Genomic DNA, 26,636 nt, shown 5'->3' on the forward strand with positions numbered 1-26,636 from the left:
AGGACTTGTCAGGATTCAGTCTCCTCAAGGTCTGCCCAGCTCCTGCCCACCTGACCCCTCTGTTCTCTGGATTGGGAAGAGGTCTGCATCTTTTCTCAAAAGCTGCAAAAGCCTTGCTGTGAGGAATACCTGGCATCTGTTCCTTCTGACGCTCATTTTCACTCATGTGTTCTGCAAACAGATCTTACTGCTGACAACGCTTTCGTACAGTCACTTCAATTTCCCTTGTCGGCCAGAGTTTTCCAAGCTGTCTGAGATTTCCCATAACACTGGGGTCATTGTCTCACAATGTCCTTTGTTCCGGTGATGTGCTCTCCAACAGGATTGGAAGTTGGGTATTTCCTTCTGAAGCCAATGGGGTTCAGCCTGGTGTTTCCTTACTTTTTATTTTCTTTCTTTTTAATGTTTTTTTTTTATTTTATTTTACTTTTTGAGAGACAGAGTTGGGTGGGGCATGGGGAGGGATACAGAGAGAGAGGGAGACACAGAATCCAAAGCAGGCTCCAGGCTCTGAGCTGTCAGCACAGAGCCGGAGGCTGGTTTCGAACCCACCAACACTGAGATCATGACCTGAGCCGAAGTCGGACAACGTAAGTGCAACCGACTGAGCCACCCAGGCGCCCCTCCCTACTTTTTCTTTGGCTTCCTCAAGGGTAGAAGTAGATACGGTGAGAAGTGGGATCCTGAGTCTATGCCTGAGACTCAGGAGAGGAGCAGCAGGTCAGAACGGTCACCTCTGTAGAGTCAGCTTTAAAGGGCTCCAGGAAGGAAGGGACCAGCAGAAGGACAAAAGCTGGAGGGCCTCCACTGGGCGCCAAGACTGTGTCCAGTACAGGTCCTGGCGACCGGGGCTTTTATTCCCACCCCTCTACTACCACCACCACCCCCTCCCCCCGCCCCCACACACCCCGCCAATCTTCAGCTGAGGCTCCGGGCACGTCACAATGGGACTTGGTGCTAGTCACCATCCCCACCTGACTCCCGCAGAGAAGTCATCCTCTGCCCGAAGAATAACAAGACTAGAGGGCCGATTTGCCCTTTCGGACTCTCCCGCGCTCCCCCGGAATTCTCCATCTTTCCAGGCCTAATACCGGCGCTCTTCCTCCCCACCTTCCCCGCCCGGAAGGCAATGCGGGCACCTTTGCGCCCTGGGGAGACTGGAGGGGCCTCTCCATCCTGCCTCCGCCAGCCAGTGCACTGGCCTTCACCTTCCTTGGTCCTGGCGGTTTTCGTGCAGTGTCTCTAGTGGACCCTTCAAGATTTCAAGCCCGAGGAAGCTTGGCTGGCTCAGTCGGAGGACTGTGCTACTCTTGATCTCGCGGGTCGTGAATTAGAACCCTACGGTGGGTGTAGATATTACAAACAAATAAGCTTTAAAAAATTATTTTTTCAAGACGAGCCAGGTGCGGAGGCGACGTGGGGGCCTCCATCCTCAACAATGGGCGATTGGGGCCCACAGATGACCGTCTGCTCCCTTCTCCGCCCCGCCTCTGGGGAAAGGGAGATCGGTAGGCCGCTACGCCTTGGAAGCGGCCTCTACCTCCTAAACTTCTGGGCGCCAGCGTCTGGGTTGAGAAGGGAAGTCGATGCGCAAAGTGGGAAGGGGGCTCCCAGACAGTCACTTCGATGTGGCGAACACCCGTGTTCAGGGCCGTATCACTCTCGCCCAGGCAGAGGTGGGCAGCTAACTTCTCTTTGACCCTCCCCTTCCCTGAGCCCAGGCCTCCCCGCCTCCCCGGAGCAGAAGCCTGCGCTCCGCAGGTGGAAGCGCGCCAGGGGCCAGGCTCTGGCCTCACCCCTAGCGGCGTCCAGCCCAACCCCCTGCTCGTCCCAGCCTCGCTCCACTCTTGGCGCCTCCAGCCGGAAAGCGTGGGGGCGTGGGGAGGAAGGCTGGGTAGAGTCCTGCAGGCGGATCGTGTGGACCCTTTCTTTTTTTTTTTCTTTTGCATCTAAACGGTTTCGTGCGTCCTTGAACCTTCTCTCCAAGGTTCATTTCAGGTTTTCTTTAGGGTACTTGCGGACCATGGATGGTGTCTGCGGAGTATAACTGAGCCTCAAACGGTGTGTACCTCCAAGTTGGACTGTTGGTCCCAAGCAACCGGAGTCGGGGATGACCCTGACCTTGCGTCTGGTTCTGTAACTCCCACCTTCCCGGGGTGGGCTTTCCTTGTTGGGATCTGAACCCCCACCAGTGGCGCAGGGACCCAATGCTGGGCGGGTGGTCCTTGATACTCTGCCGCTAAATTCCCCGGGGGAAATCCCCTTCCCTTTCACTGAGGTGATTGGCTTGAACTCAATGGGTGCCACGTAGGGTCCCAGGGTCTGATCCGAGGTCGCATCTGCGAGGGGAGAGCCCGGGGCAGAGCGCTTGGCTTCTGGAGAGGCTCTGGAGCGGCTGGAGCGCGTGAATTGGAGAGCAGGGCCTGGCGAGCCGCGGAGACCGCTGTCGGGGGGGGGGGGGGGGAACGCGGGGGAGGAGGAGCTCACCCGCATGATGGAGGGAGCGATCGGTGGCACCTGCATCCCCTCCTTTTCCCTTCTCCCCATGCCCGCCACCTGGCACGCGTGGGGGATCAGGCACTGCAGACATCCGGAGCCTGGAAGGCCACAGAGAAAGGCCGGAGGGGATCGCCGTGATGACCCCTCCCTCGGATGGAGGGCCTAGGGGCACAAGCAATGATTTTTCAGGTTATGAACGGGGCGGGGGTGGGGTGCAGTTTATTCCAGAGATACTTGTATTCCCCATGACAGGATCAGCTGCAAGTGCGTTCCCGTGCAGACACTACTGATACATTTTCAGAACTGAGCGACCATGAAGGAAGACGAACCATGAGGTGAGAACCACGTCTTGACCTCAAAGCTCTGTGCTTTTCGTCGTGGGAAGTCTCAGGATTGTTCCTGACAGTTACACTTAAGAGCTCATTACAGATCATTGGGCCGAATTGGCACTGAGCCGCTATGTGGGAAATTGATGAAAATTTACATCTATAAAAGAGTGGACCATTTCACAATATATACATATATCAAATCATTCTATTGTTTATCTGAAGCGAATACAGTGTTATATGTCAATAAAAAATAGTACATGTGCAGCGGGCGCCTAGCCTCTGACTCTTTTTTTTTTTTTTCACATTTATTTCTGAGAGACAGAGACAGAGCACGAGCAGGGGAGGGGCAGAGAGAGAGGGAGACACAGAATCTGGAGCAGGCTCCAGCTCTGATCTGTCAGCACAGAGCCTGATATGGGGCTCAAACCCATGAGAACCGTGAGATCACGACCTGAGCTGAAGTCAGATGCTTAACCGACTGAGCCACCCAGGCGCCCCTAGCCTCTGACTCTTGATCTCAGCTCAGATCTTGATCTCAGGTTCCCGAGTTCAAGCCCTGCCTTGGCCTCCACGCTGGGTGTGGAGCCTACTTAAAATAAAATAAAGCTTTAAAAAAATCAATACATATGCAGGAAAAAAAAAAAAAGAGTGAACCACCTGTTCTTCCATACTACTTGAACAAATACCTCCACTCTATTTTTTTAATGTTTGTTTATTTTTGAGAGAGAGAGAGACAGAGTGTGAGTAGGGGAGGGCAGAGAGAGAGGGAGACACAGAATCTGAACCAGGCTACAGGCTCTGAGCTGTCAGCACAAAGCCCAACCCAGGGCTCAACACCAGGCTGGACTCCGGGCTCGAACCCATGAGATCACGACTAGAGCTGAAGTCAGCTGCTCAACAGACTGAGCCACCCAGGCGTCCCAAATAACTCCATTCTAAAACAAGGACTCCTTGGGGCACCTGGGTAGCTCAGTCGGTATAGCCTCTGACTTTTGCTTTCAGCTGAGGTCATGGTCTCAAGATTGGTGAGATAGAGCTCATGGAGCCTCTTGGGATTCTCTCTCTCTCCCTCTCTGCCCCTCTCCTACTCACACACACTCTCGCAAAATAAATGAATAAACTTAAAAAAAAATAAAAATAAAACAAGGCCTCCTCTTAGAGACAATCCCCATGGATGTAATGGAGGGGTTTGGAGTTTTCACTCCCAAGAGTGACCCAGGATAAATGACCCATCCAAGTTGTGAGGGAAACTTGTTCACCCTAGACTCTTCTAACTGGGCAATGACGGAAAAGCTGGAACTGTTTTTGCCGCTTCCTTAGATGAATCATTTTGGGCAATTTGCTTATCTTCTGTTTCTCCATTTCCTCTCCAGAGAAGTAGGACTCATAATAACACTGTCTACCACAGAGAGTATGTAAGAAGATCAACAATATACTTAGAAGGGGCAGGAGGCTTATAGCAAGCATTCCCCTTAAATGTTATATGTTACAATTATCTTAATTCTTTCATTTATCTTTTCACTGAGATCTATTTGATATCCTGCGAGGGCATTTGGTGTTAGAGGTCTCCTTGGGGGAATAGAAATCCACACACCCAGTTTGGAGCTGTGGGAGAATTCCTCATTTCAGACATAGAAATGATCAAGTCCTTGTCCTGGCCATACTCAGTTTACTGTTGTTACTTCAAATTATTTTTAAAGATTTTATTTTAAAGTAATCTGTACATCCCAGGTGGGGCTTGAACTTACAAGCCCAGTAGAGTCACACGCTCTGACAGAGCCACCCAGGCACCCTGACTGTTCTTTTACTTTAAAGTGGACTCTCATTAGGGGTGCCTTAACTGAGTGGCTCAGTTAAGCATTTGACTTCTGCTCAGGTCACAATCTCACGGTTCGTTTGCCCCAGCCCCACGTAGGGCTCTGTGCTGGCAGCTCAGAGCCTGGAGCCTGCTTCAGATTTGGTGTCTCCCTCTCTCTCTGTGCCTCCCCGACTCACACTCTCTCTCTCAAAAATAAACATTAAAAAAGTAATAAAATGGACTCTCATTGAAAGGACATATATCTATAGATGCTTTACATCTCATAAGTCCCTATCTTCAATTTAAAACTAAAATCATTTGCTGTATTTGAAAAATTAAACCATTTTTGAAACAACAAAAAGATACTTTTCTTCTTGTTGCAAATTTTAGTGACTCGGTCCAAGCTCTGAGAAATGCTGGCAGAGTGAAGTCTGGTTCTTCTGTCGCTGCAGCAAATTCACTGCAGCATGTACAATGGAAGCTTTACTGTGTGTACTCTCTTATAAATGGCATAGGACCTTCTAAATTTACTCCAGGGGGTCTGGGTATGTGGTAAAAAGTAAGGCCCATGTAGAAAGGCAGCCTAGAACCAGAGACCTCAAGTCTTCAGTTTAAAATGTCCCCAACTTGGCACAAAAACAGACACTCAGATCAATGGAACAGAATAGAGAACCAGAAATGGACCCACAAACATATGGCCAACTAATCTTTGACAAAGCAGGAAAGAATATCCAGTGGAATAAAGACAGTCTCTTCAGCAAGTGGTGCTGGGAAAACTGGACAGCGACATGCAGAAGAATGAACCTGGACCACTTTCTTACACCAGACACAAAAATAAACTCAAAATGGATGAAAGACCTCAATGTAAGACAGGAAGCCATCAAAATCCTCGAGAAGAAAGCAGGCAAAAATTTCTTTGATCTTGGCCGCAGCAACTTCTTACTCAATAAGTCACCAGAGGCAAGGGAAACAAAAGCAAAGATGAACTACTGGGACCTCATCAATATAAAAAGCTTCTGCACAGTGAAGGAAACCATCAGCAAAACTAAAAGCAACAGACAGAATGGGAGAAGATATTTGCAAATGACATATCAGATAAAGGGTTAGTATCCAAAATCTATAAAGAACTTATCAAACTCAACACCCAAAGAACAAATAATCCAGTGAAGAAATGGGCAAAAGACATGAATAGACACTTCTCCAAAGAAGACATCCAGATGGCCAACCGACACATGAAAAAATGTTCCATGTCACTCATCATCAGGGGAAATACAAATCAAGACCACAATGAGATACCACCTCACACCTGTCAGAATGGCTAACATGAACAACTCAGGCAACAACAGATGTTGGTGAGGATGCGGGGAGAGAGGATCTCTTTTGCACTGCTGGTGGGAATGCAAACTGGTGCAGTCACTCTGGAGAACAGTATGGAGGTTCCTCAAAAAATTAAAAATCTAGAACTACCCAGCAATTGCACTACTAGGTATTTATCCAAGGGATACAGGTATGCTGTTTCCAAGGGGCACATGCACCCCAGTGTTTATAGCAGCACTATCAACAATAGCCAAAGTATGGAAAGAGCCCAAATGTCCATTGATGGATGACTGGATAAAGAAGGTGTGATTATATATATATATATAGTATTACTCGGCAATCAAAAAGAATGAAATCTTGCCATTTGCAACTACATGGATGGAACTAGAGGGTATTATGCTAAGCAAAATTAGCCAGAGAAAGACAAAATCATATGACTTCATTCATATGAGGACTTTGAGACACAGAACAGATGAACCTAAGGGAAAGGAAGAAAAAATAATATAAAAACAGGAGGGGGACAAAGCATAAAAGATTCTTAAATATGGAGAACAAATAGAGGGTTACTGGAGGGGTTGTGGGAGAGAGGATGGGCTAAATGGGTAAGGGGCATTAAGGAATCTACTCCTAAAATCATCGTTGCACTATATGCTAACTAACTGGGATGTAAAAAAATAAAAATAAATTAAAAAAATAAAATGTCCCCAACAAAGCTAGTCTGACAGGTTGTCTGTGACCCACGAATGAGGAAGTACCTAAACTACTGTTTGTTCCCAGCTCAAAATCATCATTCTGGTCTGGGCGTCCTAAAACGCAGAAGTGGAAGGTTTCCAGTTACACCGGCAAGGATATGACGAGATCAGTCTTGGTATTTCACTCAGAGAGCCTTTATGATGCCCACGTCGGAGACACCCGGCTGTCACATGCCTCCTGCGTCCACAATCTCCCTGATGCCGGCTCCTCTCCATTCACTCAGCGCAATCAATGAACGCTGCGCTGCTACGGAAACGTATTACCCGTGGTCACGCCCCACATCCCAACCGCAAAGCATCACTCTCCCCTCCTCGACCCCTGGGTCTTTTGTGTCAGCAGTGCTCAACCTACTTATTGTAGTGTTCCCCCCGCCCCCGTATCTAATAAGCCTTCTACAATGAATATGTGGGCCTTTGTTCTATATTTTTTTTTTTCTTTTTAGCAAAAGAGAAAAAGAAACTTCTAAGTGCCCTCTTTGAGAAACGGAAGTAGTCTCGCTGCTTAGGTGTGACCGGAGCGCAAATCCTCCTGTTGCTCCGCCTGCTGAAGGACTTGGAGAGAAGAGACCCGCGCCCCTGGCTCCGCTCTTCCCTTCCCTGGGAGCTGCGATTGGCATTTCCACAGGCAACGCTCCCTAAAAGCCCTGGGGAGGTGGCTTTCCCGAATTACGAGTATCCTCCCAGCCCTCAGCTCCTCCTTTGCTACATTTACATTTACATTTTGCTTTGAATAGCCCCGTTATAAAAGGGACAGAGAGCTCATAGCCAGTCCCAAGTCAAAATAAAAGCAGTGTAAAAAAAAAAAAAAAAAAATACCGGACGCTGCACCTGACAACTGCTGAAATGCATGTTGTCCTAAAGGACAAAAACCCGGGCAGCTTTCACGACCTCGTGGCGCAACGGTAGCGCGTCTGACTCCAGATCAGAAGGTTGCGTGTTCAAATCACGTCGGGGTCACAGCTGTGGCTTTTCTGTTTGGCCACCTGAATCAATACGTAAGCGTCTGTCTGCTACCCTCCCAACCTTGGGCTTTCTCTTTTTCTTTAGTCCAAAGGGACTTCTTGGGAACAACTCAGCGATGGACAGGCACTTAAACTGAAGGGTGAGGATGACCTGGAAGGGAAAACCCCCCACAGGAGCAGACATATAGGTCGTTGTGTCCCTATCCTTATCGGGACTATGCTTCAGAGAAGACATTAAAACAGGGCAGACTTTCCTAATGAATTCACTCTGGTGTAAAAGTAGTTTTGCTGGGTCGCTAGCCGGGCATGGCACAATCTCTCTGGTTGCTTTTGTGTCATTTTGAAGAAGACGTCGGTTTTCCAGTTCTTCCCCCCCTCCCCCCCCCCCCACAAGCTCACACACACACACACACACACACACACACAGTTTTCATGGTTTGAGCTTCCTGTCGAAAGTCTCTGAACATTGTGGTTAAAGAGAAAATATTGTGAGGTTGGTTCAAAATGTATTATGTTGAGGATGCTGTTCTTGAACTTTCTGAGAGTGGAAATTGCCCTGGCATTTACCACCTTTTAATTCAGGATTCATTAAAAATCGTCCTTCCAGTTGAGATTTGAAACTATCAGGTTTCAGATACAAACCAGTTGCCATGACCTGAGAGCAAGGAGAAACCCAGCAGAAACAGAGATCGAGGTGGACGTATCATGATTAAGCTTTCATTACACCAGCCTCACTTCCCCTTTCAGTTTAAAAGTCTGTCCTTTGCTGAGCTTAAAAAAAAAAAAATGTTCTAGGGATTTTTTTTTCCCTCTTTCTTTCTTTGGTAATCTCCAAACCCAACGTGGGTCTTGAACTCAAGACCCTGAGATCAAGAGTGTCTCACTCTACTGAATGAGCCAGGCAGCGCTCTAGGTACTGGTTCTAAAATTGTGAATGCCTGATGAAATCTTGGAATCGACAGCATAGCACTTCCTTTGAAGCTAAAGTGATGTGAACACACAACCTTCTGAGCCAGTGAGATGCATTACCGTGGTGCTGGCACCAGATCCTCTTTGTGCATTTAACATCTGGTAATTTCCTCAGTTCTCAGTTGCAGCGGTTAATATTTGCTATCCATGCACCAGACAGCTTGGGCTTCTCTGGGCTTCTGGTCCTTTCGTTATGGAGATATACAAAGCAAGATGAAAAGGTCCGTAAAGTAGAGGTAAACAGGAGGGGAGGGTGCCTCAGAGAATTCTTGCCTTCACCGTTCAGAAACAGCCTCCCCTCCCTGGAGGTTTGAAGGTACCGCTATCCATCTCCCACAGTGCTGCTGGGCCCGCCTCTTCTGAAGAACTTCAGGTTCTAGCATCCCCTAGAACAAATTTTATTCAGAAGGAATGTGAGGTGAACTGGGGAGAGTTCTTTTGACACAGGAGCGTCCTCAGAAGCGGCAGGCGCTAGGTGAAATTCTACCCACCCAGGGAAAGCGGGCGGGAGCAAATGGAAGGAAATTCACATGAAGGTCAATCATCTTCCTGGGATCTCAGATTGGGAGCATTCTGGGTTCTTAGCTGGAGCCAAGTCCTACTCAGAGGACACAGAAGTGGCTCGGGGACCCGACCTGTCATCCCTGTTCCTCCCTACGTTCACATTCCTGGAAGGGACCTGCAGAACTGACTCCCCAAGTCATATGCCTAGAAACAGTCAACCTTGACCATCCGTCCTTTCCCTAAGTTCAAATGCCTGGACCTGACCTACACCTTCCCCCTTACCCCGCCCCCATCATCCCTTGCCTTCTGTAAAGAGAAACTTAGGCACTGCTGTGGGTGAGTTTCTTTGCTTCTGAAGGTTTCCCCCTCTTTACAGTGACTCAGAGCAGTTTTCCTAATTCATTTCCCAAACATTTGCATAATCATAATAGCATAATGCACACACAAAATGTTCCAGGATATTCAAGCACTGTTGTAGGAGCTGGGGACAGGCCAGAGAACAAAACAGACTGGACTTTCAGGGAAGTACCATTCTCTTTGTATGTCTGATAAGATTTGTACCCGTGACAGAAACGACCCAAGAGGGAGGCAAACACTGAGGCGACCACGTGGTGGGGATGGGGACTCTCTTCCAGCCGTTAACACAGAGCGTTCTTGAACTGCACCTTTGACAAAGACTATGTGGTTGGTTTGTTCTGTTTTAAAAAGAAGGCAATTGCTACCTTTTTCTTTTAAAGAGTAAAATATGTTTACTTGTTTTTTAAATTTATTTTGAGAGAGAGAGAGAGAGAGAGAGAGAGAGAGCATGAGTGGGGGAGGGAGCAGAGAGAGGGAGAATCCCTAAGCAGAGAGCCTGACTTGGGCTTGAACCCATGAACCGTGAGATCATGAACTGAGCCAAAATCAAGAGTTGGATGCTTAACTGAGTCACTCAGGTGCCCCAACAACTGAGTACTTAACTATTATCACACCCTTGTCTCTGAAAGACTAATAGCACCCTACTAAGAAGGCAGAAGAGATATGGTAAATAATGTCACAGAAATCATGGCCTTGGTTGGGACCCAGTTGGGGGAAGAAAACAGTCAGCTGGGGAAAATTTGAACACAACAAACAAAAAGAGTAAATGGGAGAACTGTTGACAAAAATCACCAACTCAAACGTCATGTGGGAGAAGACACTAAGCTCAAACTCAGTCCCCAGGGTACAGTAGGTACAAGCAGGCTCTGTGCTGTCAGTGCAGAGCCCAACAAGGGGCTCCGTCTTGTCAATCGTGAGCCAAAATCAAGAGTGGGACACTTAACCGACTGAGTCACCCAGGCACCCCTTTAATGATACATTCTTTTCTTATACTCACATAAAAAAGGAGAGTAAAATGATGAAGGCATTGCTAGACTCTTCACCTTCAGAATTCTGTTTTTCTGAATCATTTTCCCACTCAATGTTGTCTGTGCCCATGTTTTCCCATGGTATTTTTTTGGCTACTCTTACCAAGCGTATTGGTAATATGGCAACTCTTAAGTACTCTTAAGTATGCTCCACTGTTGTCTCTGGGATTTTCTTCCATGCTGTTGATATCCATGATGTGGTGACTACTCACCAGTGACACCTGACCAACAATTGTAAGGCACTTCTGGATATCAGAGATATGAAAATGTAAAAGAAACCTGCATGTATTAGACTCAGGGGAAACAGTAAAATCTACTTTTTAGGAAAAAACTGTGACAACCACTCCTGGATCATTTCTGTGTATATTGTGTGTTCCTTGTCTGTGGTTTTTAGATTCAAGCTGAGAAGTGCCTTCAGTCAGAGTGTATTCACTGTCTTTGTAAGGCTTTATGAACAGTGGTAGTATCATGAGTATCTGCACATCACACTGCAGAAAGATGTCCTGTTAATTTAATCATCTTTATTAAAATTTTGCAGTTAAGCTTTTATTTGTATTTTGTATTTTAAGCTTAAAGGACCTAAAGCTGCCTGTTATGATTATGTTGGGGAACATGTTGATGGGAAAATTATTTTCCTTCATTATTTAAAACAAAACAAGATAGGTGTGCCTGGGTGGCTCAGTCGGTTGAATGGGTTGGTCTTTTGACTTTGTCTCAAGTCAGGAGCTTACAGTTTGTGGTATTGAACCCCAGTTTGGGCTCCATGCTGACAGCATAGAGCCTTCTTGGGATTCTCTCTCTCCCTCTGTCTCTGCCCCTACCCTGCTCTCTCTCTCAGAATAAATAAACTTAAAAAATAAAACAAGATAAACAAGCATACATTCATTTGAAAAGTATTGCCCAAAAAGTGCTCAGAAGGCATCTCTGAAGGTATGAGCTAGGTTATGCTATAGAATCAAACAACCTGAAAATTCTCAGTGGACAACAAGCAGGGTGTCTTTCCTACTCATGCTAGGTGTCCATGTCTGCACTCCAGAACCCAGACTGATGGAACAGTCTTATATGAGATATTCTAAGTCTCATGGCAGAGGGAAAAGAAATGGCAGACTAGAATCTGACTCTTAAACAGAAAAGGATGGCTCGCTCTCTCAAGGGAAGGTTATTGCAAGTCACAGATCCAAGCCTGAATTCAACTGGGCAGGAAAGTATGATCCTCTTGCAAGGAGGGGCAGCAAAGATTTTGAACAATAATGTTATAACTCTAGGCGTGGTTAAGATACACCTAAGGAAAGACACCCTTGATGTAATCGGTGCCTCCTTCCACTTCCCAAATGTATATTTTTTTAAATTTTAAACGTTTATTTTTTTTAAATTTTTTTTTCAAACGTTTATTTATTTTTGGGACAGAGAGAGACAGAGCATGAACGGGGGAGAGGCAGAGAGCGAGGGAGACACAGAATCGGAAACAGGCTCCAGGCTCTGAGCCATCAGCCCAGAGCCCGACGCGGGGCTCGAACTCACGGACCGCGAGATCGTGACCTGGCTGAAGTCGGACGCTTAACCGACTGCGCCACCCAGGCGCCCCCGTTTATTCATTTTTAAGACACAGAGAGAGCAGAGCGTGAGCAGCGGAGGGACAAAGAGAGAGGGAGACAGAATCCAAAAAAGGCTCCAGGCTCTGAGCTGTCAGCACAGAGCCCGACGTAGGGCTCGAACTCACTGACCGAGAGATCATGACCTGAGCCGAAGTTGGACACTCAATGGACTGAGCCACCCAGGCGCCCCATTCCCAAATATTTTAGATACCCCATGACTTTGGGATTGAGTACAGGGAAGTTTTATTAGTCAGAATTCTTCTGTGAAACAGGACCCATAGGAAATATATCGATAGATAAAATGTGATTTATGATTAGGGATTGGCTCCTGCAATTGTGGGGCTGAAGTCCCATCTGCAAGCTAGGGATCCAGGAAAGCTGGTAATAGGTTCTAGTCCACGCCTAGAACCAGGGGAGTTAATGGTGTAAATTCCAGTCCAAGTCAGAAGACCCAACAACCAGGGGTGCTAATGTCCAAGGGCAGAAGATGGATGTCTCAGGTCCAGCAGAGAGAGCAAATATGTCCTTCCTCTGTCCTTTTATTCTATTCAGACCCTTGATGGATTGGATGATGCCCACTAGCATTTATGAGAACATCTTCTTTACTCTGCCTACCAATTCAAATGCATTATAATCTCTTCCAGACACATCCTCACCGAGGCACCAAGAAATGTTTCACCAACTATCTTGTCACCCCCTAAAGTAGAAACATAAAATTAACCCAAAGTTGGATTTATGCCTACCTCAAAACCTGTCATTGTTCTGTGAAATAAATGGTGGTGAACTCATTGACTAAGAGAGAGGGGTTGGTCATGAAGTAGAGTTTAGTAAAGCAGTATTTGGAATGGCTGCTCAGAATGGAGTCAGAAGGGGAGACAACCACTTATAAAAGGAGATAGCTATGGATAAACAAAGGACTGCTAAATTATGCTAGGACCTAGCTGAAGCTGGGATTCATAATCGTGGAATGACATCTTCTCAGCACTCAACTTTGTTGACAAGGATCTGTGCTTGACACTGGGACACTGATGCACAAAATATGCATGGTCTCTGTCTTCATGGAGCTTACCGTCAAGTAAGGAAGGTATACATTAAAAAATGCAGCAGAAAAAAATAAATGTATAATTACAAATTGTGGCAAGTCTACAAAGAGAATGAACAAGGTTCTGTGAGAAAATCAATTTGAATTAAGGGGAAGGAGTTCAGGGAAAGCTTGCCTGAAGTGACTTTTGAACTGAAATCTGAAGGATGGTAGAGAGAGATTCTAAATAAAGGGAATGTGTAAAGGACAGCAAAGAATTTGGGATGTGTGAGTTACTAAAAAGCCTATGTAATAGAGGAGTTTCGAGAATGAAAGGAAGATAGTAGGTAATTCAGGATTGGCACAGCCAGATTATGTAGGGTTTTATAAATTGTGCTAAGGAGTTTGTCTTATGCCAGAGCAGAGGGAAGTCACTGAAGGGTTCTGAGGAAAGCGACATAAACAGATTTAATTCTCTTCTCTTCTTTTCTTAAATTTAGAGAGAGAGCAGGGGAGAGGCAGAGAGGAGAGACTGAGAATCCCAAACAGGCCCTACATGATCAGCGCGGAGCCTGATGCGGACTGGAACCCACGAACTGCAAGATCATGACCTGAGCTGAAACCGAGTCAGACCTTTAACCAACTGAGCCACCCAGGCGCCCCCCAGATTTAATTTTTTTTTTTTTTATTTATTTTTGAGACACAGAGAGACAGAGCACGAGCAGGGGAGGGGCAGAAAGAGAGAGGGAGACACAGAATCCCAAGCAGGCTCCAGGCTCCGAGCTGTCAGCACACAGCCTGACACCGGGCTTGAACTCACAAACCGCCAGATCATGACCTGCGCCGAAGTCAGATGCTTAACCGACTGAGCCACCCAGGCGCCCCTCCCCAGATTTAATTTTTAAACGTTCATTTTGGCTGTCATGAATAGCATGGATTGGGAAAGGCACGATTAGATGTGGAGGAACTATTCAGGTGGCTGGTAATTTGGACCGCAAGGACACGTGATACAACTGGTTTCTCCTGGTGAAGAACTGGAACTACAGCCTCGAGCCTTTATAAACAGAGAAAAAGAAGTATCTTTCCTCTGGTTGCTCTTTGACTTCCATCCAGTACTAATGTTCATAAACTCCAGGTCGGCACAATCCCCACTTCAAAGCCCAACCTCCCTACTTGCCTTTTTCTCACATCTAACTTTTCCTTGTGAATTCCTTCCTATTCATGTTTATTTTATATCAACCAGGACAATGGCTTCTCACCCCTGCCTGTGGTTTTTACTTATCAGAATGCTTTCAACGAAATCACTAGCAGTGAGTTTGCAGACTCGGGGCTTTATTGTAAGAACGAGAAATACTAGGGAAAAAGACTGTGTAACAGGTGTATCCCCACACCACCACCAAATAATAATCCAACGCTGAAAATACTTGGAGCTTTTAAACGACAGATTCTCACTGTATTCAGAAAGGAGATCTATCAGATGGGGAAATATCTGCATTTTAAGGTTGACACTGAAGGCCTGCAGTTCTCTCCCCTCGCTCTCCAGAGGCCCCCCCCCCCCCCCCCCCGCGAGGGGAGGCACCGATGTCCCCGAGCCCTCTGGGAAGTGGAGTCCTTCCGCCGGGACCCCCGACCTGGCGCGGTCGCCTCCAAGTGCGCAGATGCGACTCCAGACGGAGCCTCAGGCTCGAGCCTTTTGTTCCCCCACAGCTCCGTGTGTCCGGAAAGCGACTCCGTCCTCCCCTCCGTCTTTCCCAGAGCGCAGACCGGCGGGGACCCGCCCTGTGGCCGGAGCCGAGTGGGCAGCGCGTCCAGGGGTAAGAGAAAGCTGGACCATGAGGCGCGTGCGTCGGCGACCCGCCGGTCCGTGCGCGCGGCTGCAGTGCCTCCCGCAGCAGCCCGGGCCAGGCCCTCAGGTTCCGGCCGGCACATAAAGGGCCGGCCCTGCCCTCCTCCTATGCCCGCTCCCCGGTGCTGTGCGTAACCCTCCCGCTTCTCTCCGGCTGGGAGGCAAGCCGGGTCTGAGGCTTTAGTTCTGAGCCAGGAGGCGTCCGGGAAGCGCGGTTGCCCCTAAGCCCTCTGGGAAGTGGAGTCCGGGAGCGTGGAGGGGGCGTGACCGAGCGGGGTACTGTGGGAGCGCGACTGCTCCCGCCGTTTTGGGCATTAAATCTTGCCACTGCACTAAGAGCCTTAACCTGAACTCCTGGGACAGAAAGAAAAAAAGTGGGGTCTGTGTCTTACTCATTCCCCGAAGGACGCAGCCTTTGGCTACAAGCCAAGAGTACGCTTCCAAGGGGAAGGATTCAGCCTGCGGTTAAACAGGCACAAACCGCAAGTTCCGTGCCCTTTACAAAGATTGGTCAGGCTCAAGTCCCAAACCACGCATTTCAAGTGCAAGCAGGATACAGTTAATAAATTATTTCTGGTGGGAGTATCAAGATGTGGCAGCCATTCAACAGGATGTGCTGCAGGTGTCTTTTTTGCAAATTCTGTTGAATTTTGTGTCAGCTTGTCCCCTTAGGCTGTACCGACTCGTTTTGTTCTTCCTGGTCATTCAGCCTGGTTTAAAGTTTAGTTTTTCTTCCTTGACATGAGGGAACCCATGTTGTCTGCCAGTTACTGTCTGTCAGTTATTACTGTCAGTTATTACTGAAGTCTTTTGTTCTCGCTCTGACCATGCAAGGGAATCCTGGCCTGTACATTTTCAGGGTCTTTTAAAAAGGTTAGGAATCAGCTGTATACAGGCCCCATCTATCAACTGCCTGTCTCTATGAATAGTAAGGATGAATGAACTGTGGGAGTCCTGCTTTTATAGTTACCTGATGCTATAATCACAGGCTGTTTTATAGCCAGTTGTGTGCTTTAGGGTCTCCTGGGTGTTTCTGCCCAGTCTGGAGCCAGGTGTGAGGCTCACAGTTCACTCACTGATTCTCTCCTGGATTTGCCCTGGTTTGGCATATAGTGACTGATATCAGTACTCTAGAGAATGCTCTTCTAGCTGTGGAGACTAATTTAGCCTAAATAATAAAGGTTACAAGCAAAGAAGAATTACTTCTGAGGCCCTAAGACTTAAACACATAGGAATAAGCCTCCTAGGAATAGAGATAGAGAGGAAGATGCCCCAGGGAGCAGGAACCAACTCCACAGGATGGCAAGCCTAACTTCAAAATCTCTCTCCAGAACTTCAGAGTAGAGTTGAATGATTTTCACAAAGAAGCAGATTATGTATTGTTGGAAAGTCCATGTTTATCTCATCTGAAACAGCGAATAAAGGAGAAATCATAGCAATAACAGGACAAAAAAAGAGAATCTAATCATGGATTATCTGACCATTGAAGCTGAGGAAGAAGGTAAGAATTACAGAAATAAACATGAAGTTGAACGTGGGGACAAGTGGAAAAACACCTTTGATGAGAATTAAAAGGTTAGATGCCCCTGCATGAAAGGAAATGGAAGCAGACATGTCCCCAAGTAGAGAAACTCAGTAAGCGACCAATTTTGGAAATCACTAAGCAGGCTCCTTGTGACACATTCTCCAGTCCCATTCTCCAGTCCTCTTTCAGCACTCCTGTGCCCATCCACATTCCCTCTGCAGCCATGGAAGAGAGAATATTCCATTTTCAACCCCCTGTTAGGCTATTATAAAAGGTTGATGTATTGTGGGTCTATAAGCTTAGCTTTTTGGGCAACAGACTTTCACTTTATCGTCTTATTGTACCCTCATCCCACCTTTTGGAGTGAAGTCAAGTGGGCCCTGTGTATACAATTTACCTGGCTTGTGATAACTTTTGTCCTAATGAATTTGGAAGTGGGGAAATAGAGCTTACCTCCTTCATAGCTTTTTCTTCTCCCTCTAGTCCTTCCAGCTATTACTACCGAGGATGCTTCTCTGCCCCAAAAACAGAACACGGAAGAAATGGAACCCACTGTTGAGCTCCTTCCTGTTGAGTTCCAGGCAAGTCTTTGATTTCCTCATATGAAGTCTTAGCTTGGAGTTCACAGTGTGTCATTTGCTTTTTTCATCTTGCTTTGGAGGTCCACGGCAATCCCAACTAGAGAACTGAGCCAAAGTAATTTTTCCTTGAAGACTTGAAAGTCTGGGGAGAGCTCAGGCTTGAGCACTGATTTTGGTAGTAGTCTGTGTGAACAGTATTTTAAATCACAAAACTAAGGGAATAGAAAAGAGATGAGATTTTATGACTGAGCTCTCCAACACTGTGAGATCAGGGAGATGAAGAGGAACCAGCAAAGGATACTCAGAAGATGTGGCCAGTGTGGCCAGTGAGGTAGGAAGTCAAAAGTTTGGCATCCTGGTAAACAATTGGAGAAAGTGTTTAAAAGGAGCAGGGAGTGATCAGCTGTTAAATACTGCTGCTAAGTCAAGTAAGATGAGGCCTGAAAATTGACCATTGGATTTAAAAATATGAAGATCACTGGTCACTGCCAAGAACAATGTCATGGAGTTGTAGGAATGAAAGCCTGATCAGAAAGGGTTCAGAAGAGAATAGGAGAGAAGTTGGAAGCAGGGATGACTGACAGCCATTTTGGAGAGTTTTACGCTAAAGCAGAGGACAGAAATAGGGTGATAGTGGGAAGCAGTAGCAAGACCAAAGAGGGTTTTTATTTTTTATTTTTTTAAGATGGGAGAAATAACAGGTTGCTTATAGGCATGTAAGAATGGATGGAGAAGAGAAGATGTCTAACAACTGAGCTCTGGGGAACTCTAACATTTAGAGCCACTTTTCAAACATAGCTTCATTTATTTTAAACAAGAAATCATGGGGCGCCTGGGTGGCGCAGTCGGTTAAGCGTCCGGCTTCAGCCAGGTCACGATCTCGCGGTCCGTGAGTTCGAGCCCCGCGTCAGGCTCTGGGCTGATGGCTCAGAGCCTGGAGCCTGTTTCCGATTCTGTGTCTCCCTCTCTCTCTGCCCCTCCCCCGTTCATGCTCTGTCTCTCTCTGTCCCAAAAATAAATAAAAACGTTGAAAAAAAAAATCTGTTATAAACAAGAAATCATGTGAGTTAGGAGTGATGCTTATTTCACAGTAAAACTGAGGCTCACAGCAGCTCCTGGCTGGCTCAGTCAGTGGAGCATGCGATTCTTAATCTCAGGGATGTAAGTTTGAGACCCACGTTGAGTGTAGAAATTACTTAAACATAAAATCTTGTGGGGGTGCCTGGGTGGCTCAGTTGGTTGGGTGGCCGATTTTGGCTCAGGTCACGATCTCATGCTTTGTGGGTTCGAACCCCACGTCAGGTTCTGTGCTGACCGCTCAGAGCTTGGAGCTTCCTTTGGATTCTGTGTCTCCCTCTCTCTGCCCCTCCCCTGCTCACACTCTGTCTCAAAAATAAATAAATGTTAAAAAAAATTTTTTTTAGGGGCCTCTGGGTGGCTCAGTAGGTTAAGCGTCCAACTTCAGCTCAGATCATGATCTCATGGTTTGTGAATTCGAGCCCTATGTTGGGCTCCGTGCTGACAGCTCAGAGCCTGGAGCCTGATTGGGATTTTGTGTATCCCTGTCTCTCTGCCCCTCCCCCACTCATGGTCTGTCTCTCAAAAATAAATAAAAAACATAAAAAAATTATTTTTAAATCAGTAAATCCAAAATACATACATACATACATACATACATACATACATACATACATAAAAAGTAAATTTCAGGTGCCTGGGTGGCCCAGTTGGTTAAGTATCCGACTCTTGATTTTGGCTCAGGTCATGATCTCACAGTTCCTGAGACTGAGCCCTTTGCTGGGCTCTGTGCTGACAGAGTGAAGCTTACTTAGGATTCTCTCTCTCCCCCTCTCTCTGCCCCTTCCCCATTCATGTGCATATGGTCTTTCTCTCAAAATCAGTAAATAAGCTTAAAAAACATAAAATCAGTAAATCCACTCATTCAGAACAACTGCAATTACTAAAAGATAACTAGATAAATCTAAAAGTCATGACCCTCAGTACGGAGAAGGAAGAACAGCATGACTATCTGTATACATTCAGGATATCAAGCAGAAGCTCTATAAAATCTCAGAATATTTCAGGAATCAGTATAAATTACATATCTGAGACTTACCCCATCTACAACAACTAAGTGCAATTAGTAATTGACATTTGGTTGTCATTCAGTGGTTAAATTTTTTTGTGTGTGTTTTTTGTTTTTTGACAGAGAGAGAGACAGAACATGAGCAGGGGAGGGGCAGAGAGAGAGGGAGACACAGAATCCGAAGCAGGCTCCAGGCTCTGAGCTGTCAGCAAAAAGCCCAACGCAGGGACTCAAACCCATGGACCGCGAGATCATGACCTGAGCTAAAGTCCGACGCTCAACTGACTGGGCCACCCAGACGCCCCCCCAGTGGTTAATTTATATTAGATTTATTTAGTAAAATATGTGAGAGACAGAAAAATATAGGAAAGAGGATAGCTTTGCTATCAAATCACTATGTTGTACACCTGAAACTCATATACTTTATGTCAACTATACTTGAATTTAAAGAAAGAGTATATGGGGTGCCTGGGTGGCTCAGTTGATTGAGCGTCTGACTCTTGATTTCAGCTCAGGTCATGATCCCAGGGTCGGGGGATTGAGCCCCACATCAGGCTCTGCTCTGAGCATGGATCCTGCCTAAGATTCTTTCCCTCTGCCCCTCTCTCCTACTCATGCTCTTCTCTCTAAAGTAAAGTAAAATAAAATAAAATGAAATGAAATGAAATGAAATAAAATACATTGTTCCATTAAAAAAAAAAAAAGAAGAACCAAAAGAGTATAGCTTTGGAGCCAGACAGATGTCTGGGTCCAGATGTCATATCTGATCCTCACATCTGTAAATGCTGTTAATAATAGTACTTATCTCATGAAGTTATCATTACAAGAGGTAGTTCAAAGGGCTCAGCACATAGAAAATATAAGTATTAGCTGTTACTATTTTCCCTAATACAGACTAATACATAGAAATCTTAGACTGTTCCATTAAAATAAAGGTTTAACCGTCATATTAAAAAATACTGTCTCTTATAGATTGTTCTCCTCCCCAAGTTCTATAAGAATATGCTTGTTCTTGGGGCGCCTGGGTGACTCAGTCAGTTGAGTGTCTGACTTCGGCTCAGGTCATGATCTCACGGTCCATGGGTTCAAGCCCTGCATCGGGCTCTGTGCTGACAGCTCAGAGCCTGGAGCCTGCTTCCGATTCTGTGTCTCCTTCTCTCTCTGCCCTCCCCACTTGTGCTCTGTCTCTATCAAAAATAAATAAACATAAAAAAAATTAAAGAATATGCTTGTTCTTCCAGGAATTGGTGACAGTCAAGGATGAGGAAATGGACTTCAGTCATGTGGAGGAAGAAGAGCTGAATTCTGCCCAAAGGTACATGGGCATTGATATGAAAGTGGAGAATTGTGGGAGCCTGGTATTTTGGGGTAAGGAAATTATTTTGTAATGCAAACTGCTTACTGGGACATAAACTTCCTCTATAACTCATGGCATCTAAAATGCCATAGTTTTGCTTAAAATCCAGAAAGCCCTGATCTCCTAGGAGATCCCTGATCACTCTGGGCTCACAATTGGGCTTTTTTTCTCTTTTGGCAAGTAAAAGTTTACTATTTCTGGTATTGAAAAAGGATAGCTTTATTACATTGGTTTTAAGATTTATAAAATTATAGTGACCAAAACAGTGTGGTACTGGTATAGATGTAAATCGATAGAACAGAATAGATAGTCCAGAAATAGACCTGCACATATGTGGTCAATTTTTTTTTGCAATCATTCATTTTATCTTTTTTTTTTTTTTAAGGAATAGAATTTAGTGTCTCTTATGTTTTGTCTCCCTTTCTGTTTTTTATCTTAATTTTCACTTCCTTTTCCCTGTGTTCATCTGTTTTGTTTCTTGAATTCCACATATGAGTGAAATCATATATTTGTCTTTCTCTGACTTATTCTACCTAGCATAATACACTCTATTTCCATCCGTGTTGTTGCAAATGGCAAGATTTCATTCTTTTTGATTGCCAAGTAATATTCCATTGTATATATATATACCACATCTTCTTTATCCATTCGTCATTTGATGGACATTTGGGCTCTTCCCATAATTTTGCTATTGTCAATAGTGTCGCTATAAACATTGGGGCGCATGTGCTCCTTCAAGTCAGCATTTTTGTATCCTTTGGATAAATACCTAATAGTGTAATTGCTGGATTATAGGGTGTTCTATTTTTAATTTTTTGAGGAACCTCCAAACTTTTCCAGAGTGGCTGCACCACGAACTGCAAGATTATGACCTGAGCCGAAGTCAGACGCTTAACCAACTGAACCACCCAGGCACCCCAAATAGTTGGATTTAAATCTTACATATAGCTACTTGTCTTCTATTTGTTCCATCTATTCCTTATTCATTTTTCTTTCTTTTTCACTTTTTTGGTTGTATATTTTTTTTACTCTATTTTATATCCACAATTAGCTTACCATTAAACCTTATTTAAAGTTCTTTTAATGGTTGTCCTAGAGTTCCCAAATGCTTCTTTAATTAATCACAGTTATCTATTTTTAAAATTTATTTATTTTGAGGGGCGCCTGGGTGGCGCAGTCGGTTAAGCGTCCGACTTCAGCCAGGTCACGATCTCGCGGTCTGTGAGTTCGAGCCCCGCGTCAGGCTCTGGGCTGATGGCTCGGAGCCTGGAGGCTGTTTCCGATTCTGTGTCTCCCTCTCTCTCTGCCCCTCCCCCGTTCATGCTCTGTCTCTCTCTGTCCTAAAAATAAATAAACGTTGAAAAAAAAAAATAAATAAAATTTATTTATTTTGAGAGAGAGAGAGAGAGCAGAGGAGGGGCAGAGAGAGAGAAAGAGAGAGAATCCCAGGCAGGCTCTGTGCTGTCAGCGCAGAGCCCAATGCAGGGCTCGAATTCACAAACCATGAGATCGTGACCTGAGCCAAAACCAAGAGTTGGACGCTTTCCCAACTGAGACATGCAGGTACCCCAGTCACAGTATATTTTTATTATTTTTTAATTTTTCTTATTTTTTTTAATTTTTAAAATGTTTATTATTTTTGAGAGAGAGAGACAGAGAGACAGAGAGCAAGCAGGGAAGGGGCAGACAGAATCGGAAGCAGGCTCCAGGCTCTGAGCTGTCAGCATAGAGCCTGATACAGGGCTCGAACTCATAGACCACAAGATCATGACCTGAGCTGTAGTCGGCAGCCCAACTGACTGAGCCACCGAGGCACCCAATCACAGTATATTTTTAAAGAGTAATATACCAGGGGCACCTGGGGGGCTCAGTCGGTTAAGCGTCCCACTTCAATTCAGGTCATGATCTCACAGTTCCTGAGTTTGAGCCCCACATTGGACTCTCTACTGTCAGCACAGAGCCTGCTTCAGACCCTCTGTCTCCCTCTCTTTCTGCACCTCCCCTGCCAAAAATAAGTAAACATTTATTAGAAAGAAAAAGAATATTATACCACATCATGTCTGGTATAAGAACCTTACTTCTGGAGACTTCTAATTCCTCTCTCCCATCTTTTGTATAATTGTTCTCATGCATTTTACCTTTACATACGCTATAAAGTCACAATATATTGCTACTATTTTTGTTTGACCATCAATTATCTCTTAGAGTAATTAAAAATAAGAAAAAAAGGGGGGGTGGACCCTGGGTGGCTCAGTTGGTTAAGCTTCTGACTTCAGCTGAGGTCATGATCTCAAAGTTCATGGGTTTGAGCCCAGTGTCGGGCTCTGGGCTAAAAGCTAAGAGCCTATAGCCTGCTTCAGATTCTATGTTTCTCTCTCTCTCTGCCCCTCCCCTGCTCATGCTCTGTCTCTCTCAAATAAACATAAAAAATTTTTTTAGTAAGAAAAAAATTAATTTTATATCTATTTTCATTTATGCCATTGCCAGCACTATTCATTTTTTATATTGATCAGGGGTTGGCAAACTTTCTCTATAAAGGACCAGATGGTAAACATTCTCTGCTTTGTGGGCCATATACTCTTTGGCAATTAGTTAACTTTGCCATTGTAGCATGAAGGCAGCCATAAACAATATGTAAACAAGTGATAGTGGCCAGATTTGGTCTGTGGTGGGTCAGTTTGGCCCATTGATACAAGTTTTTGACTTGTATCAATCACCTTCTGCCTATAAGAGCATTTCTTTCTTTCTTTTTTAATCCGAGTTAGTTAACATATAGTGTAATAATGATTTCAGGAATAGAATTTAGTGACTCATCACTTACATATGATACCCAGTGCTCATCCCAAAAAGTGCCCTCCTTAATGCCTATCACCCATTTAGCCCATCTCCTCACTCACCTCCCCTCCAGCAACCCTCAGTTTATTCTCTGTATTTAAGCGTCTCTTACGGTTTGCTTCCCTGTTTTTATTTATTTTTGCTTCTTTTCCCCTATGTTCATCTGTTGTGTTTCTTAAATTCCACATATGAGTGAAATCATATGATATTTGTCTTTCTCTGACTTATTTCTGGGGGACTGGAGGGAACTATTGAAAAAGTCAAAAGTGTTGTTTCTGGGTGATTATTATAAATGATTTTTTTTGTCTTGTACTTTTTCAAAACTGTCTAATCTCAACCTGTGTTTTCATCTTTCCACCCTTCTCTAGATGTTTTATATTAACATTTATTCTCATCCCACCTGCTTATATCCTCCTTTCTGGTTAGTCTGCTCAGTTTTCCACTCTCTTAAGTACAGCATCCTCATTGTCCTTTTATTGTGCCTTACATTACTCATTCTCCCATCTCTGTTTTTTTCTGACACTTCTTCTGCCACTGCCAGGAAGTGCTTTCTGAAAACATTCTAATAAACATGTTTAATAAGCATCATTTTTGGGGTTGCCTAGGTGGCTCAGGTGGTTGAGCATCTGACTTGGTTTCAGCTCGGGTCATGATCTCATGGTTGTGGGATCAAGCCTCACGCTGGGCTCTGCGCTGACAGCAAGGAGCTGTTTCTCCCTCTCTGCCCCTCTCTCTGGATCTCTCTTTCTCTAAAAATAAATAAACACTTTTTATTTATTTTTTTTTAATTTTTTTTCAACGTTTTTTATTTATTTTTGGGACAGAGAGAGACAGAGCATGAACGGGGGAGGGGCAGAGAGAGAGGGAGACACAGAATCGGAAACAGGCTCCAGGCTCTGAGCCATCAGCCCAGAGCCCGACGCGGGGCTCGAACTCACGGACCGCGAGATCGTGACCTGGCTGAAGTCGGACGCTTAACCGACTGCGCCACCCAGGCGCCCCATAAACACTTTTTAAAAAGCATCATTTTTGTTTTATTTTCCTCTTGCTAACTCAGCAGTTTTCTTTCTCTCATCACAGAGAAAACAAAAATACGTGTACTTTTTATTTATTTCAGATTCCGAATCTATACCTGAAACTAAAGAATCTTTTTCAAAGCAAGAACTTTATGAAGAAGTGTCCTCCGAAAGAGAGCTGATAATAGAAAGACTTAAAAAGGTTGAGGCCTGGGACTCCAGATTGATAGAAGCCTGGCAATGTGAAGGCACATTAGAAAGGCAGCAAGGAAACCGGAAGAAAGATTTAAGGCAAGCCATAATTAAACACAACAAAACCACTGTGGAGGATTGTAATGAAATTGGGGAAAGTTCAAACCCAATCAAACATCAAAATATTTACTCAGTGAAAAAGCCTTGGAAGTGCAATGAATGTGGGAAGTTCTTCAGTTACTACTCAGCCTTTATCCTACATCAGAGAATTCATACTGGAGAGAAGCCTTATGCATGTGCTGAGTGTGGAAAGGCCTTCACTCGGAGCTCATCACTTATTCAGCATCAGAGAATTCACACGGGAGAAAAACCTTACGAGTGTAACAAATGTGGGAAAGCCTTCAGTCATCGGTCAGCCCTCATTCAGCATCATATCATTCACACTGGAGAAAAGCCCTATGAGTGCAATGAATGTGGGAAAGCCTTCAACCAAAGCACATACCTTATTCAACACCACAGAATCCATACTGGAGAGAAACCCTATAAATGCAAGGAATGTGGGAAAGCTTTCAATGATACCTCATCCCTAATTAAACATCAAAGAGTTCATACTGGAGAAAAACCTTATGGATGTAAAGAATGTGGGAAAGCCTTTAGTGACAGGTCGGGCCTCACTCAACATCAGAGAACTCATACAGGGGAAAAGCCATATGAATGCAGTGAATGTGGGAAAGCTTTCAGCTACTGTTCAGCTCTTATTCAACATCAAGGAACCCATACTGGGGAGAAACCTTACAAATGTAACGAATGTGGGAAAGCCTTCAGTGATCGCTCAGCTCTCATAAGACACCAAAGAATTCATACTGGGGAGAAACCTTACAAATGTAAAGAATGTGAGAAAGCCTTCAGCCAGAGCTCATCTCTTACAAAGCATCTGAGAACTCATACTGGAGAGAAACCATATAAATGCAGTGGTTGTGACAAAGCCTTCAGTCAGAGTTCATCTCTTATTCAACATCAGAAAACCCATACAGGAGAAAAACACTACAGATGTAAGAAATGTGAGAAAACCTTCAGTGTGCGTTCAGCCTTTTATCAACATAAAGAAATTCATGATGAATAGAATGCAGTAAATTCATGAAATAGTTATGTATTCTTGGGGCACCCAGCTGGCTCAATAAGGCTGGCTCAATGCAATTTTTGATATTGGGATCATGAGTTTGAGTCCCATGTTGGGCAGAGTTTACTTAAAAAAAAAAAGAGGGGCACCTGGGTGGCTCAGTCGGTTAAGCATCCGACTTCAGCTCAGGTCATGATCTTGCACTCCATGAGATTAAGCCCTACATCAGCTCAGAGCCTAGAGCTTGCTTCAGATTCTGTGTCTCCCTCTCTCTCTGCCCCTTTCCTGCTGGAAGTCTTTCTCTCTTAAAAGTAAACATTGAAAAAAGAAAAAGAATTATGTATTCTCTACTGATCATGTAGACCTGTGTTCTAAGTATTACAGGGTACTACAAAAATGTATGAGGCTGCATCATGCAAAAAATAGCTCTCTTCCTTGAAATGGTATTAGGTATGGGAAGAGGACAAGAGGTATAGTAACAGAACCCAAGAAGCTGAAGAGTGGAGAATTCCTAGGGGAGCACAGAAGGAGAAAGTCTGGTTAAGTCAGAGAAAAGAGAGTCAGGAGCTAAGCATCTAATGTCAGTAGAAAAACTACCCCAAGCAGCAGACTTAACAGTACTTGAGGCTGATGGCTCTCTAAATAGTAGTTTCAACCTGAAGCCAAGTGTGGAAGATCAGGATCCCAAAGAGGAAAATCACCAGGATGTTTCTCTAGGAAAATAAAGAGGAAGAAAAATATCTAAGCCTAGGAAATCTTCCTTTTCTCTGTCCCTGCACTCCACTTGTTCACTTGAACATTTGCAAACATTTAAACCATTGCTTATTAATCCTGGGTGTACACTGAAATCATCTGAAAAATACCTGGGTCCCAGTCCTAGAGATTCTGATTAAATTTGGCCTGGGGTGTAGCCTGGGCATCAGGAATTTAAAAACTCCTCAGGTAGT

The 26,636-nt window shown here is 44.9% G+C and overlaps 1 protein-coding gene, 1 long non-coding RNA gene and 1 other non-coding gene across 5 annotated transcripts; all 3 read left to right on the forward strand.

Moving 5' to 3' along the window:
• The first annotated feature begins 971 nt into the window (after positions 1 to 971).
• LOC121017597 (uncharacterized) lies at positions 972 to 7,098 on the forward strand. Of its 2 annotated transcripts, XR_005784825.1 has the most exons (3): positions 972 to 1,343; positions 2,752 to 2,834; positions 6,721 to 7,098. It is a non-coding gene; the product is annotated as an uncharacterized LOC121017597 (long non-coding RNA). The 2 variants fall into 2 exon arrangements; XR_005784824.1 differs by lacking the exon at positions 6,721 to 7,098 and having other exon boundaries at positions 976 to 1,343; positions 2,752 to 3,103.
• A 482-nt stretch (positions 7,099 to 7,580) lies between these two features.
• On the forward strand, positions 7,581 to 7,652 carry TRNAW-CCA (transfer RNA tryptophan (anticodon CCA)). Its single transcript has one exon. It is a non-coding gene; the product is annotated as a tRNA-Trp (tRNA).
• Positions 7,653 to 14,713: 7,061 nt separating this feature from the next.
• LOC121017810 (zinc finger protein 501-like) lies at positions 14,714 to 25,829 on the forward strand. 2 transcript variants are annotated; one of them, XM_040456282.1, is made up of 5 exons: positions 14,714 to 14,945; positions 16,309 to 16,478; positions 16,986 to 17,083; positions 20,411 to 20,537; positions 24,479 to 25,829. In XM_040456282.1, the coding sequence occupies exons 2-5, from the start codon at positions 16,445 to 16,447 to the stop codon at positions 25,690 to 25,692; spliced, it is 1,473 nt and encodes a 490-aa protein (XP_040312216.1). In that variant the 5' UTR covers positions 14,714 to 14,945; positions 16,309 to 16,444; the 3' UTR covers positions 25,693 to 25,829. The 2 variants fall into 2 exon arrangements, with proteins under 2 accessions (XP_040312216.1, XP_040312217.1); XM_040456283.1 differs by lacking the exon at positions 16,309 to 16,478.
• Positions 25,830 to 26,636: the final 807 nt, after the last annotated feature.

This window comes from Herpailurus yagouaroundi, unplaced genomic scaffold (assembly GCF_014898765.1).
Source record: "Herpailurus yagouaroundi ecotype Mexico unplaced genomic scaffold, PumYag 216, whole genome shotgun sequence".
In the NCBI taxonomy this organism is placed as follows: Eukaryota; Metazoa; Chordata; class Mammalia; order Carnivora; family Felidae; genus Herpailurus; species Herpailurus yagouaroundi.

Excerpts from the sequence above, each read along its gene's own strand:
- LOC121017810 (XM_040456282.1), top strand. The coding sequence starts at position 16,445 with ATGGATTATCTGACCATTGAAGCTGAGGAAGAAG. Across the intron at positions 16,479-16,985 it reads CATTGAAGCTGAGGAAGAAG|TCCTTCCAGCTATTACTACC; the intron begins GTAAGAATTACA and ends TTCTCCCTCTAG. Across the intron at positions 20,538-24,478 it reads TGGGAGCCTGGTATTTTGGG|ATTCCGAATCTATACCTGAA; the intron begins GTAAGGAAATTA and ends TATTTATTTCAG.